This window comes from Charadrius vociferus, unplaced genomic scaffold, assembly GCF_000708025.1.
Source record: "Charadrius vociferus isolate BGI_N301 unplaced genomic scaffold, ASM70802v2 scaffold126, whole genome shotgun sequence".
Classification (NCBI taxonomy): domain Eukaryota; kingdom Metazoa; phylum Chordata; class Aves; order Charadriiformes; family Charadriidae; genus Charadrius; species Charadrius vociferus.
Window position 1 is genome coordinate 4,148,269 of NW_009648894.1, and position 15,080 is coordinate 4,163,348.

General features: G+C 35.4%; 1 protein-coding gene across 1 annotated transcript in view; it reads right to left on the reverse strand.

Annotated features, from left to right (window-relative positions):
- PRTFDC1 (phosphoribosyl transferase domain containing 1) overlaps nucleotides 1-13,553 on the reverse strand; it is a 43,123-nt gene extending 29,570 nt beyond the window's left edge. The window contains exons 1-3 of the mRNA XM_009887155.1: nucleotides 13,539-13,553; nucleotides 12,389-12,495; nucleotides 9,252-9,435 (exon numbers count right to left, since the gene is read on the reverse strand). Of these exons, the coding sequence (XP_009885457.1) occupies nucleotides 9,252-9,435; nucleotides 12,389-12,495; nucleotides 13,539-13,553 (306 nt within the window). The remainder of the gene's footprint in view (nucleotides 1-9,251; nucleotides 9,436-12,388; nucleotides 12,496-13,538) is intronic.
- Nucleotides 13,554-15,080: the final 1,527 nt, after the last annotated feature.

Below are 15,080 nucleotides of genomic sequence, written 5' to 3' on the forward strand. Positions count from 1 at the left end.
TAAAGAACATCAAGCATGCTATAGCCAACTATACTGGACTCAGCTAAGAAAAGGTTAGTTTGGGTTCAAGTCCACGTTAACTAAAGTATCTGTCTTTTACCCAATTACTGTTTAGTGTTAAATGCATGAACATTACAGCAACAAAACTGGAAGTCATGTTTCCCAGCATCAACAGAGGATCTCAGCATGCCAGTTGGGACACTACTAGATCCATATGTACCATCTTACCCCATTGTTTCAATTGTGTTGTAAAGTAATGAACAAAAGTAAATGAACACTGTAAAAAATCATATACTGAATTTGTAGCTCTGTACTAAAAGCCCTGTCCCTTCTTGGGGGGTTCTGAAAGCACAAGAAAATACAGCTTTCTCTACACTAAGCACAAAGTACTAACCTTCTGACCCTGACTATCAGCAGTTCCCAGGATTTGGTGATAAAAAGAAGGTAGAAGAATCTTCAAATTTGTCAAATAGCCACAGGCTGAGAAAACAGATAGATAGGTGTAAGCAAATTCACAAAAGATGAGACTGATAAAAACCTCAAATGCTTAGTCCCTCCCAGCAATTTGGAGTCTAGTGTATCATTGACTCTCACAACTCGGTAGCGCTCTCTTTCATACCAGTATGTTTAGTCCCTTCGCTGATGACAACTTTGAAACTTTTGACAACACACATATCCTTTGTGAGTTTTCTTGCAAGGTTATTTTATAGTACTTAAATATTTAAATATTTTAACTTCTGTCTATCAAATGAGGGAAAAAGAATTTTGTATTTGACACACAGATAAGCACTGCAATAATACAGTACTTCTTGTTCTCGCTATATTCCTTTAAAAAAACCTTTTTGTTTTATGCCTTACAGCACCCTTGGGGTGTGGCACTGCACGAACATTGCACATGCTATGATCTGTTTTAAGAAACAGCATTTAAGAGATGCCAGTAAAAGAGAGTCATAGAATTCCTGGGGAAAATTAGAACCCTCCGGCTTCTTTTAATTAATTTTGCCTCATTTGAGATCTTAATATAAAAAACCACACACTAAATGGTATTATTAGCATCCAAATAAGTAATCAAGGTGATATGTTTTACAATGCGTAAACATGTCACGATACTTTCAAACTCGTCAGATCTTATTTGTACTACAGAATTAGCAACCATTATGCTCTGGACCTTTCTTGTACACAAGAGCCTATCTCCCTGTCACTGCACAAATCTGTCAAGCAGACTGAAAATACGGACTACAGTCTCTCCTAATGATGACATATAGTAATGATGCAAATGTCAAAATTTAGTAGTAGCTTGCTGTATTTTTGGCAGAATATGAAACAAAATATTTTACTAAGACTAAACTTCAGATTTTTAGGCTTTGTAACAATCCGCTGCTTTACAACAAATATTGTATCCAGGGGAACTTTAGAATGCAACTCTTTGAAAAGATGACCTCTTGAATGCTTTTAATGAAATCCCCTGATGCTTTGAATCTGTTCTAAAACTGACCAGTTTTAAAAACATCCACAGTCTCAAATGTTAAGATGTTCCAGAAACCTGGATTGCTCAAAAATACCAAAGATTTAAGCTCGTGAAAAAAAAAAAGATATTAAAAAAACTTAAGAAAAATGAACTTCAGATCTACAACTCCATTTATACATAGTAGCTGGACCCTCTGTAATATACTGTAATCTAAAACATTTATTTCAAATTGGAAAACATTTTTCAAAAGAAAACATTACAGCTTGTTAAAAAAATGTGACCCTTAGGGAGACAGATTTCTCCAGAAAGATTAGAAAATACCTCTTGTGGAGTTTTCATTAGATCTGAAGTCCAGAAGAACAGAGTGTCAACCCACAATACAGGCAAACTGTAAAATTTTTTCAGTTAGAAAAAAGAATTCCACAGCTAAAAATCACAAACGAGTATAAAGGAAGGTAATACTTAAGCAGGGAACAATAGATAAAAATGAAAAGTATCTTGACAAGGCAAGTAATTACTTGCTTTAATATGCCCCATAAATGCCTTAAAACAATATTTTGATATTGCTGGAGAGCTGTCGCACAGCTCAGTACCACTCTGCCTTCACTGCCACATCTGTTCCCGTTCTGTCCCCATGGCAATCAGGCCACTTCCTACTCAGTTCTCCCCCGGCTGAGCTGTTTGGTTCCTCCAAATCTTTTATATGTGAGTCACTGAAACACTTACTCATACTTAAAAAAAATCACCGAGAATTCAGATGGTGCTAACATATTTAAGTGGTGTGTAGGTGTGTTATCTGATGCATACAGTTAAAGAGATCACCTCTCTATGAGTAATTTTTACATTACAGATAAATTTGATAAACTGACTGTATGATAGGCTTATCATGACCTTTCCTGAACTATGCCCACAAATTAACGCCTACCGATATTATTAGTAACACTCCAAACCCCTAAGCAGTGTCCAACAGGAAAATACTGTATGTTGTAATTAAAATAACTTAAATCAGAAACATTTTCTTCCTCCTTACACTCAAGACAGCCTCGAGCAAGTGATGAATTTAAGGTCTCATATCTCACAACTCTGCCATCACGTTAAATGGAAGCTGTAGATGCCTAGAAAGGAGAGCATCTGCCTCCAGACCTGAGAAGTTCCACGACACTGAATTTTAAGGTCATATTTTATTACATACAGCGTAGCCTTCTCCAGTTTGCCTTCGATCTCTATGAAAAGTAGGTTGGTTCTCAAAACTAATTAGGGTCGAAATATCCATGCTCCTTCTGACACCTCTGAGGAGCATCTCTCAGACAAAGAAGTGGGGGGTCTGAGGCTTGCCGTGCTGCACCCTTGGTGACGAGGATCCCTCGACTGTGGGCAGACTCCTTTTTCCAGCAGGAGCTGCGCTGACTAAAGACGTTACTGCCCACAAGCTGTCCCCAGCTGCCTGTAACTCTCCCTCTGGCAGGGGCTACTGGCAGGCTGAGATGCACGCGTGCATCTGGGTCAGTAAAAATGAATCTGGCAAGCTGAAGCGGTTCAAAGTCTCTCGTAACTGGTCTCATCTGGGCTGAGACACGTTAGGAAGTGCTCAGAAGCAGTCAAGCTGGCAAGTGTGACTGGCAGGAGGGCTCTGCAGTCACTGGGGAATGAACTGGAGACTGTCATTGTTCCAGCCAGTGCAGATGCAATCAGAAAACAGACCCATTTCCAGTGTCTTTTCACATCAAACCACTGTCTGTACCTGATGTACAAATGAATCTGGCAGGAGAGTTTATTCTCAAAGTTGCCTAAATCATGCTGTTACCCTAATAACACCAGCCACAATTTAAATACTGAGACTGCCATCCTCCTCATTATATTTTTGTAAATTTCTTTTAAATATTCATCAGGTATTTGTATGAATAAGCTTTTGGGAGAACTTCCGCTACTAACACATTTTCAGCTATTTCTCTGAAAAGCTTTAGTGTCTCTGAGGCTGACATTTTGCAGTAAGACACTGCTGCATGTGGAAGTGTTTTTTGTTTCTTTCATGAAAATAGTCTATTTTTAAACAAGCCTTTACACTTGGAAAATGAACATTTGTACACAATTAGGAGGACTGTGAATTGTAGCATCTCCAAACATTCTATCCACACAAAATATGATCTGTTTCCACTCTTTCTCACCTTCTTAGCCATCTCAGGTCTTATTAAATTTCAGGAAATAAATGAAGCATCAGAGAAACAGAGATAGCATCAGTGCCTGCTTAAGAATCAGGAATATCTTTGGCTTGGAACTGTAAAGGACCTTTTACTTGTTTTAGCAGGTTTGCGCATTTCACAGAGCCTTCACTCAAAAAGATACTACTACTTTAGGATGCAAATGCCATTTTATCCATTCATAGACATGGAAAAGTACACAGAGATAAAATCCCTTTGGCAATTCTATGAGTAGATTTCTAGTCCCAAATCTCTCATCTTTAGCTTGCCCGTAAGACATCGATTTGGCAGCACCGTCTACAATCACTACAACACAGTTCTCAGAACAGCAACAACTTTAAGGTCTATATCCTTGACACTGGTAGCTTCTGCGGACTAAATTAATGCCATATTTTTGTTGCCCATTAGCTTCTAAAAGTATATCATGCTGCAAAATTCTCTGTACTGGTAGGTGTTCACTGTCTACAGTGGTGACTGCAAGCCATGCATCTGAAAAAGTTTAAAAGAGTATATTTTTGGTTTTGAATGTCTAGAACATACACCACCTCTCTCAAAATTAAATAAATAAACCACATTTTGCCTACAGTGAAGCTATTTATTTGCATGTCAAATTGATAATTCGCAGATAATTTGGAGTTCAGTCCTGTAAAATTATTGCAGAATTTGGCCTTAATGTTGATAGGATTTCATTCTACTAGGTAGGCTCCAATTTGTAATTCTTTCATTGCTACTCAGCATCAACAAGAAGACATGGTCATCAGCTACACTGTGTGCATGAAGAAAAATAAAGGAAACTTGCAACCTGCCCAAGAGAAAACCTGTAAGTACAAAAGCTAACGTGGATTCTCTTTCATCTAAGGACACGCGTTTTTCTCAGGAGATCATAAGCTGTGTTTTCATGACACACAGGCATGGAGATAAACAATCATTGGAACACTGTTATAGAGTCTGGGTATAGATATGAATCACTAAATGCAAGCAATACACTTTGTTTCTTTTGTGTTGTTAAAGGAATAAAACTATTTTGAAGTTACTTGCTTTTTAGTGTGAAGATTACAACGCATTGTTTTCAGATGAAAGTTCATACTGATCTTAAAAAACCAAGTTCCATGCAGTAACATTATACTGAAAAAGAACAGGTTATTATGCAAAGCAGGAATGTACATTTTACACCATTCTCTACTCTGACTATAGTCTGATGCCTCATGCTGTTGTGTTTTTTATGATGTAAGTATTTAGTAACGGTGTATGAGAAGTAAAGCTACATGGCAGAAAAATGAATTATTTTACTGCATTTACCAACCGGCTTTCAACTTACTCATTATAAAATCCCTCTGCTCCTTACTCCTACAGTAGAGAGGTTTAGCAAAACTGTTTACTGAGATGGCTTCATATAGCAAAAACATTCAGATTTCTACTAAACAATGCCTGTTCTGTTGCTTGTTTTCAGAATTTCGCAGCACTAATGGTCCTGTTTATGCCAAGATTAATAACCAACAGTTGTAAATATATTTCAAACAACTGGAGGCTGAAGAGGAAACAGATCATATCAATAGATTTGTTTGTGAACAGACTTCAATGCAACCATTGTGCATGGATTACAATTCAGAGGTCACGTTTTTTTATTAGTTATGTTTTGGAAACCATAAATAATGGATTCATTTTAAAGAATTACATGAATTGACCAAATCCACATAATGCTCTAGAAGTTTCGTCCAAGTGACTAGCATGCATGTTTTCTCTTTTCTGCCTCTTAAAACTCAAGAGCTGCTGCTTCTCATCCAGATTTCCATCACTGGATTTTATTTTCCTCTCCATCTACTTCCTGACTCTTACCCTTAATGACACTTCTATATCTGTTTATTTCTGAAATCATGTTTTCTAACTCTTGCTTTGGTGCTTTCTTTTAATTTCCCAGCTGTGCTAGAAGCTTGTAAAGTCACCATACAGACTCTAACCAAACCTGCATTCAAACAATCTCCTTATTTTGAGCTCATTTAAATACACAAAATTAAAATGAGAACAAGTATATTGTATCTCTTGTAAGTCTACAAGAAACAGCATTCTCCAAAAATCGTATTTCTATGGAGGAAAACTATCCACATATCTTCCACTTATGATGCTTTTCCATTTCATAATTATTTTTAATATCATTCTTACTGATTAAGAAGCCTTAAAAATTGGAGTTGTAACAATGTTATCAAGTGTTTCTTTGCAAATCGTTTATTTCTTGATTTACAGATATAAACTTTGTTTACAATTAAGCACAGCTAATTTTTTCTTTATTGATCTACACCTGAGCCTATAAGTTTCTGTCCACATGTGTAAATGCCTTAACTTTCTCTACTGTATCATTTTAGCATTCCAGTGAAAAAAAAAGCTAAAGAAATGGCAAAATACAGTTTGATTGTTAGAAGAAAATATGCTTTCAGAGAAGGCTGCACCTCCAGTTTCAGTTGCAGCAATTATATTAAAGGTCTAAGAACTAGATGTTCTGTAGATGTCTGTAGAATTTAGACAGTATAACCACATCATTTTTAGGTTATCATTTCCTATGTTGGATTCCACTTTGTTTCATCTAAAAATAATAATCAAATGGCATTTTCCCACATTACCTGTATATATACTAAATTCAGTAATCTGACGTGTCAATTTGAGATAATGAAACAAGACACCACTTGTATAACATAGGAAAGTTTCTCATAAAAATGTCCAGGCTTAGGCACATATGTCAATATTTTGCAAACCAGATAAAACCATCCTGATTATGGAAGTACAAGCAGTCACTTGTCTCATTAATACCCAGAGAATCTAAATGCACTATGACTTTGTTTTTAAAAATCAATTCATTTGTATGAAGAAGTCTAAAAAAAATTTACATGCCAAACTTACAGCTACTTAATATGAAAGCAGATCTTAACATACCAATTAAGTGTCTAAATTCTGGAATATGATGACAGGTTTGAAAAACAAAGAGCCATGTAAAGTTGGCCATACTTGTAAACTCCTTTTCCTGTAATCATGTCCATATGCCAGACATCAAAGTATGACATCTTCCACTGATACTTTGCAGTTAAGATGTACTTTCACTGATGCCAAGCTCTGACTTTGGGTCACAATTACAGCCCATTTTTGCTACACGATTAAACCAAGAAATCCCACAACCTCTAAAAATCAACTGACCTTTCAGTATTGAAGTTGGAATGAGAAAATTCAAAAATCCCATGAGTCTGAGCTGAGATTAGTTGTTGGATTTAAACAGCTGAAGGGGGGAAGGGAGACATATCTGAAGGAAGTATATTGAGAGCAGCAGGACTCCCTTTAGGAGAGAAACAAAGAACAGTTAGTAAAAGGAAGCAGGATAAATAATGTGAAAAGAACAGTGTCTGTAAAATGAAAAGGGGATAAAAAGAGAGAGCAGTAATAAGTCTTAATAGAAAGTGGAACAGAAAAGGCAAAGGGAAGCAAAGGAGTGGAACCGGTGATGCTCCAATACTTCATGTAAAGTTTTACCTCTAAAACTGTAATTATTTGCCTCTCTTTAAAGTTTAAAACACTCTGAGAAGTATGTTATTACAGAATAAACTGACATGGGGGATTTGGGAGTCTCGTATAAGGCCGGGATAAAGAGTCACTCAAACTAGTAACAGCGAGTTCCTCAAGTGTTCTGGACACAGCTATGTTGACACAGGTACAGTCTCCAAAACCTGCAATTGGACAGGACACAACAATAACACAAAATGCAAAGGATGGCAGGTAGTGGTACTGGTACTTTAGTCAGCATTACATTTATGCATTTCTCATGCAATGAATCTTCCAATATTAATGACATTTCAAATTTATACTGCAGTGTCAATCAGCTTCTTAAGACCAGACAGGTATCAAGCACTGTTCCAAGCATTAAATCAAGCACAGCTTCAGGCTCTAAATACATGACACCTGTTTGGAAGCACTTAGAAGAAAAAAAAAGATTTATTTTCTAAAAACTAGATGCAAGCACTAGTTCTAGGGAAGTAGCCACCTTCCTGCTAAAGCATGAGACTAAGATCCAAAATATGTACAGCCACTGAGTGTGAGGATCATCCAGAACTTAAGTCTTGATAATTGCATCCTTGCATAACAAAATTTGTATTGCAGTTTCAGCTTGATATAACATGTTTTTATTTTATTTCCTAAGCAATGATGTGAAGGTTTCCACACTTTTGCAGTTTACATCTTCTGCCACTCATTGGTTGGGAGTTAGTCTGGCTAATAAGAGTTGACTTGTCACCAAGGAAAGAAATTTTAGAACCAGAGTATCTTCATACTGGATAAGAGACAACCCAGTAGGAAAAGCTTGTGCATTACCTATATGGCAGGTGCAAAATAAAAACCTATTTAAGTAATTCCACTATTCACCAAGCAGTATTATTGAAAAGTTATCATTATTACACACAAAAAAAAAAAGTATAATTTCCATGTACCTTTATGTGAGACAAACATTATATTTTACTTTATTAATTAGTTCTGTAATACTGCTAAACAGCTAGAAATTGTATAAAATTAGTATTGCACGTCCTTCATAGACCTGACTAATTCTTGAAAAAGAAGTCCTAGGACCAAATCCTAACCAAATGGCTACAAAAGGCTCTCATCTACTTTTCTTCCATGATGGAAAAAATTCAGACACTATTTGCAAAAGTTAGGAAAAGTTTATGGTCATTGGGGTCAGAGCAAATTGCCAACCAACCAAACTCTGTCTGTGGAAAGAACGTAGTTATCGTGGGAACTATTGGAATCCGCAAGTTGCATTTGTGCTCAGAGAGAAACTATTATCACTCCATTTATTTAGTTTACTTCCTCAGACATTTCTAGGACAACTTATTTCTAGAAATGCTCCCTCACTACAAACTATGCACTACAAGGTGGAATATAAATGTTGAGCTTATGCAAACAGAAATTGTAATCACGGTCATCTCACTATCATTGCCTTTTTGAAACAAATGAATCATTATTGCATAATTTCCGCTGAAGATAACAGGAAGTCTTGATCCTTACTTCAACACTGGATTTGGTTCAATGGCTTATTTCATCTTCTTATAAAACACTATCATCATCTAGTGGTATATTTTGCTACTATGCAAACTGCATGTTATGAAGATGAAAGCATTTCATTTGCTTAGCATTAAACATTTAGAATAAGATATAGATTTATCATCTTGCAGTTATGCCAAACTATGTGGGAGCGGGGGTGGAAAATGAAGTAACATGAAATAAACTTGACAGAACTGTTGCGGATTTTGAGAACAAACAACATGCCGACATTTTACATGACGGAAATTTGAATAAATTTCTGTCCAAAAGTGAAGACAGACTAAAAAAACACAGCTTGAGGATGCTTCATATCCTCATTCATATTATTCATAAAGTATAAATGGACATCCGCAAATATTTTGAAGAAAAACCTCAGAGTTTTTTCAAACAAAAATATTTTTCACACTGTTTCTCTTATAATTTCAGGGGGGAAAAAAAAATCCCATTTACAAAAGTCCACTATTTATTCTGAATATGCAACCAGAATCTACATAAAGAAGTTGTTGACTTACGTGGTAACTTTTCAGTCTAACAAAATCGACTTTCATGGAGATGAACCTTTCTGAATTTCTGCTGAGATTTTTAATGTGCTCCACAAGGTCAGCACAGAACTTGTAGCCACCTTTGAGGACACAGAGAACCACAATATCATTGTCTCCAATGTCTTGCATAATATCTTTGGCCAATCGTTCTGTCCTGGGGCAAAAAAAATTAAAGGTAAAATAACATTAGATGCAGATCCTTTTAAGTTCATGGTATGTTTTCCACGTGGTTACAAAGAAACACTATAGTGAGTATATAACTTGAGTGACAGTCTGTTTAAGTGTCTTGACTTGACTTGACTGGGTTTGAATCAAGTTCACAGTAGGTAGATATAAAGCGATGGATGCAAGATGCAAAGCATGTGAATCAAACTGGTTAACCTTAAATGTATAAATTCCCCAGTTACAGAAAAGGGAGTAACACATCTCAGCATATGTTGAATTCATAAGCATTTCAGAGACTCTGGAGTAAAGAATGCAACTTCGCCTTCAGTTTTACCTCACAGGAAATATCAATATAAAATTTGCCTTTACAATCTCCTAACTTGCTATGTTAGTTACTACCCAAGAACAATAAATTAAGTGAAAGATAGGGAAGCAAATTATGAGAAGTATTTCATGCTGATAGGCTTTGGAAGACACTAGCCCTACAATTTTAACAAAAAATACACAGAAATTCTATAGAGAAATAGAACATCAATCAATATTTTATAAAGAGTGTACATTATCGCTATTTCATACAACAAAAAAGAACAGTGCAAAGAGCTTAAGTGATTTGTTCAGGATCACACACATGAGAATAATCAAGGTTATGTTCCAAGGAACCCAGAATTGCAGGGTTCCCACTTCTGTCTTCTCTTTGATAATTCTGCATTGCAAACACAATGTGGCAGATGACTGAAACCAAAAGATATACATTTCTGCCATATCATAGTACATAAGTTTTCAAGATAAAAATAATAAACATGAACGCTTATCTTAAGTAGCTTTGCTTTCTAAAGAACATGGTAGATGGCAATTCTAGACCTAAAACGGAGTACCAGGTCATTTCTAGATGTAAAGCAGGTATCAACAGAAAACTGAACAATGTCATTTGACGTTTTGAGGAAAAACAGCTCAGTGCATTGTTTTCTGGGAACACTTTCACTGGAAATGTCTTTGATAGCTCTCTGAATTAGATTAGTCATTTCAGTGAGAGTGGACTTCTTGACAGGATGCAATTTATTAAATAATCCTATAACATCCCATGTCTTTCATGATTACATTTTTCGTATTTTTTTTTCTATACACATTGCAATATAGGAATCCATTTGCCACATTGAACTTTAGTGAAGTCTACACATGTGGACATACCAGAGAAGAATAAGCTCTAAATTGCAGATAACACACTAGTTATGAGCAAAAGCTGTTGCTTCATTTTCACATCTTTGTATTTGTAATGTCCAAGTAAATTCCACACTGCAGTAATTAGTATTTTTTTTATTTCAAAAATAGAAAATATCATTAGATCATCTTGTTTGACCTCAAATATATAATTCCTTTTACCGATGTAAGAACAAAGATTAATAAAAGACTTTCACTTACTTTACTGAAGATTAGTAAAACAGTTTTTCATCATTTTTTATCAAGTCTGAGAATAATGGGGAAAAATTCTCATTAAGAAGAAACATTTGTCTTGTGATTTTCATTTTTTTATATTGTTCCTCTGATTGTTTGAGGAGCTAAAATTTAAAAAAAAAATCCAGCATAGACAAAAATGTACTTATTTCAATTTCTAAACAAAAACATACTATTTTTTTAACCTGTATTTAATTGTTACCAATGGACAAGAGAATTTTCTCAAGTGCTGAGCCTTCTTCCTACATGAAAATTATGTATGATCACAATATATTCAGTTCTGTGTCCTTTTCCGTTAGAACAGAATCAGTCTTTTCAGCCAGAGTAAGAAAAAATAGTGGTGTTCATTCTGCTGGAGTACAAAACCAACACTGGAGTTCAGTGCTTACTTCAAACAAATTTATATTGAATTCTATGAGAACTGAAGTTGTAACATACTTATTTAAAACAGAGGAATTAAAAGTCAGTTGACTCTAACCAAAGAGATGAAAAATTCAACACAATGGTAACTGAAAAGGCAATGAAAGAAAGCTTGTGTTTAAAAACAAACACAGGAGTCATAACTCTTCCTTATGATGGATGTTTACAATCTTCTTTCAAGGAGTTCCAACAATTTCAGTACTTGCAACTGGCTGTTTAAATGTGGTAGGCAGAAAGCTGCAGGTTGAAAAGGTCCCATGAAATTCCATTCAGATATTCCCAATCACTACAGCTGAAAATGACTATTTCCATTTTGTAACTTTTTCATAAGGTTTTTAACAGCACTTCAAAATAGTAACTGAACATGAACACTGAGCTGGACTACCACAAATACAAAAGCACCATCAAATGCCTACACTGATAGGACATGGGAAATACTACAAGGTAAGGAATGAGGGATGATCGAGCTTTCCAACTGCCACCCTCCAAACATGGGGACCCAAACAGTCCACGACACACTTTTCAGTCGTGCTCAATGGCAGAAGTCAATGGTGTAGTCGGGAACCATTAGGTTAATTGGCATTAATGACTCGTACTAGGGAGTTGCCGAAGTTATACATAATTGAACGTAGCTTTTTCTCCTTTTTAAGTTAAAAACACAGGATGGTCAGAGTGCAAGTGGGACATTGGAGTATAATTATATACAAAGATTTGTACCTGCCCTTTCGTCTTCAGTTCAGCTCTCTTGTAGTTTACATTCCAATGCCAATTTCACTATATGATCACACTTTCCTTTTTGTGGGACCTCTGTCTCATTCAATGCCCAAATCAGAAATTAGGTGAAATAAATTAGACAGGGAGTTGCAAAGGCAACTACAAGTCTAGCATTTCCAAACCTTCAAGCATTTTTTTACTTTCCAAATTAAATAAATAAAAGTATTTTTATAATGGCTAATATAATATTTTAAGACAAATGTTATATGCATACTGTCTGTGGATGACAGGCTTCATAAAAAAGAATAATACTACTGACCAAAGAATTTATCTAGTAACATTCAAACTACACATACCTGTCAACAATAATGCCATGAGGTATGAGCACATATTCCAGATCTCCGTAGTAGTGCTGAGGGTAAGTGAACAAATCCAGGCTGTATCCGGGCCAATTGTCTGAAATCTGAATATTAAACAGTACTGTTAAGAATACTTCATGGTGTTCGACAATATGTAACTGATATAAAATCAGTGTTCTAGTACACTCTATTGACTGAATTAATTATATGACATACTCTCTTCCAGTTATAATTTACTTTTTCACTTTTCCTATTAGTAATTTTGCTTCTCGGTACATCTCAGAAATCAAATGCTATGTTTTTTTCCCCACAGAACGTGAGAAATTTCACCTGAAACTGCAAACAACTAGATGGAAAGAGGAAATATTTGATACTAAACTAGTGGCAAGTCTAAGTTTCTTACTACTTTCAAACTCGAAATGCAAATGTAAGATTACCAGTAAGGAGGGATTCTCCAATGGGAGATTCAGACAGTGGGATTAAAAGTCCTAAAATCATACATTCTACATTTCTGGTTTAGAGGTATTTTAAAGTCACACATAAATAAATATTCTACAGATGAAACAGCACATAGGGATAATGAATTATGTTGTTCATGGATGGTATCTGTACAATCAGTGGAAGACTGTACTTCTTTCCAAAGGCGAGGTTCTTAATTTAGGCAAATCATCAAACATTAAGTGATTACAAAATGTCCGCATCTCACCTCACTATCAGCTAGTCTGTAAATCCATACATTTACAGAAAAAAAGTATTTTACAGATTTAATATATGTTAGTTTCATGCGCATCAGAATACAACAATTAGGAGATCCCACAGCATACAGTGGCAGTAAAGATTAAGTAGGGCAAAAATCAGCCAACCGGTAAAGACTTCAGAAAGCTATGAAGACACAAAGTCATCGGTAGAAGAACAAAAAAAACTCCAAATGAGCAATTATTACAATTCCTTATGAAAGACAAGAACTGAGGTTCACAAGATATCTTGGAATCATTACAAAGCTTTGTTTTGATATTGGTTCAGGCTAAAAAGTGACCCTAATAGGTTTTATTCACAATCATGTTCCTCAAGTCACATATTGTCTTTCTTCTTTCTACAGCTTGGCCACGTGAACCTTGACTAGAAGGATAAATGGCGAGAAACTTGCCTTTGTGAAGTGCATGACTTAACGGCATTTCTGCTATATAGCCTTTAAAGGACCACCACTGAAACTAACCTCTGCTTACAATTTCATGTAGTAGAGCAATAAAACATGTCTCAAAAATATCTAGGCTATCACAACATATTTGATGTTGAGCTGTTCCTCCACATTTAGTCTTCTTGAACTTAGGCATAGCCCTGCCCCACTCTGTACTGAAACACTGTTGTGCCTCCTGGATTTTTATTTGGTTGGGGTTTTTTTGCATATTCATTGACAGCTACAGACACCTCGACTGTCATGTTTTCTTAAATCTGCCCAACAGTTTCTGTATAAAAAAAAAGTTATGTGTTGGTAACTACTACTGAACGTTTGCCCATAAAGAGCATGACTGGGAGATCACTGGAATCAATGAAAGCTTTTCCCCTGACTTACACAAGCCTTGAAAGTACACAAAAGAAAAAAGTTACTTAGTTATGTTCCTCATTTCCATAGAAACAGGAGATTATAAATATCCTCTTTGGCGAGATTTTTAATTAGAGGCAAATCTTGCTCCAAAAACACTGCTGCAGAAGGTCTGGGAAGTATCTTTTCCCATCTTCATTTTCAGTACATAGGGGTGGCTGACACCTTTTAAACATTTTGTAGCAATGAACTGTCTGGCATGGTTTTGTTCAAAAACATTTTAACATAAAATGAAACAATTTCAGATAGTGCTTCAAATTGCATAAGTACTATAAACACCCACTAAGAACCTTTGTCAGTCCTGTTTATGCATTCTGGTCAAATTGCATGTTTTTAGTGTGATGCAGAAGATCAAACTAAATGGATGGAAACTACTTCAGAATTCATATGAGCCAATAGCTTTTACTTAGGTTACAATAAGTCCTTTACGAAATGGGATCAGGATGAAATTTTGATTCTCCTATCTATTCTTCTGGTTCTCTTGAATAGAAGAACGTAAACTGCATCACTTTGCAATAATACAGAAGTTCTCATTTACAAGTGCTCACTGGCATTTGACAAATAAGATTAAATTCACATGTACTTTCTAATTAATCATTTTTCTAATATAATAAGGCTATTTCATATTCTTCTTTCTTTTAAACAGGCACTTCCCAACAATAAGGCTTAGATAGTATCATTTATCCTAAAGGTATTCACAGTGTTATGCTATAGGACAACTTTCAAGTAACTGTAATTTTTTATGAGTATTCTGCTTGTGAATTTAAAAAAAAATAATTGCAATTATCCTCAGTTTAATAGCTAAGCATCAAAAAATATCCGCCCCAAATTAAACTCAACTTCTATTTCCTTCTGGCTTTAGGCCTTGAAAATATGAAGGAAACATTTGTGATTGTTTCAATAAAAAGACAGTATTCAACTGGATAAATAAATACATATACTAAATATATTGCCACATAAATGTGTAAAAAAAGTCCTACAGTGAAAGAAAGAGCTATTTTTAAAGTTCAGGCTTGGCATATTCACGCAGCCCAGCAAAAATTCTTCAGTAGGTCATTAAAAAGTTGATGTGAATGTATACAAAAA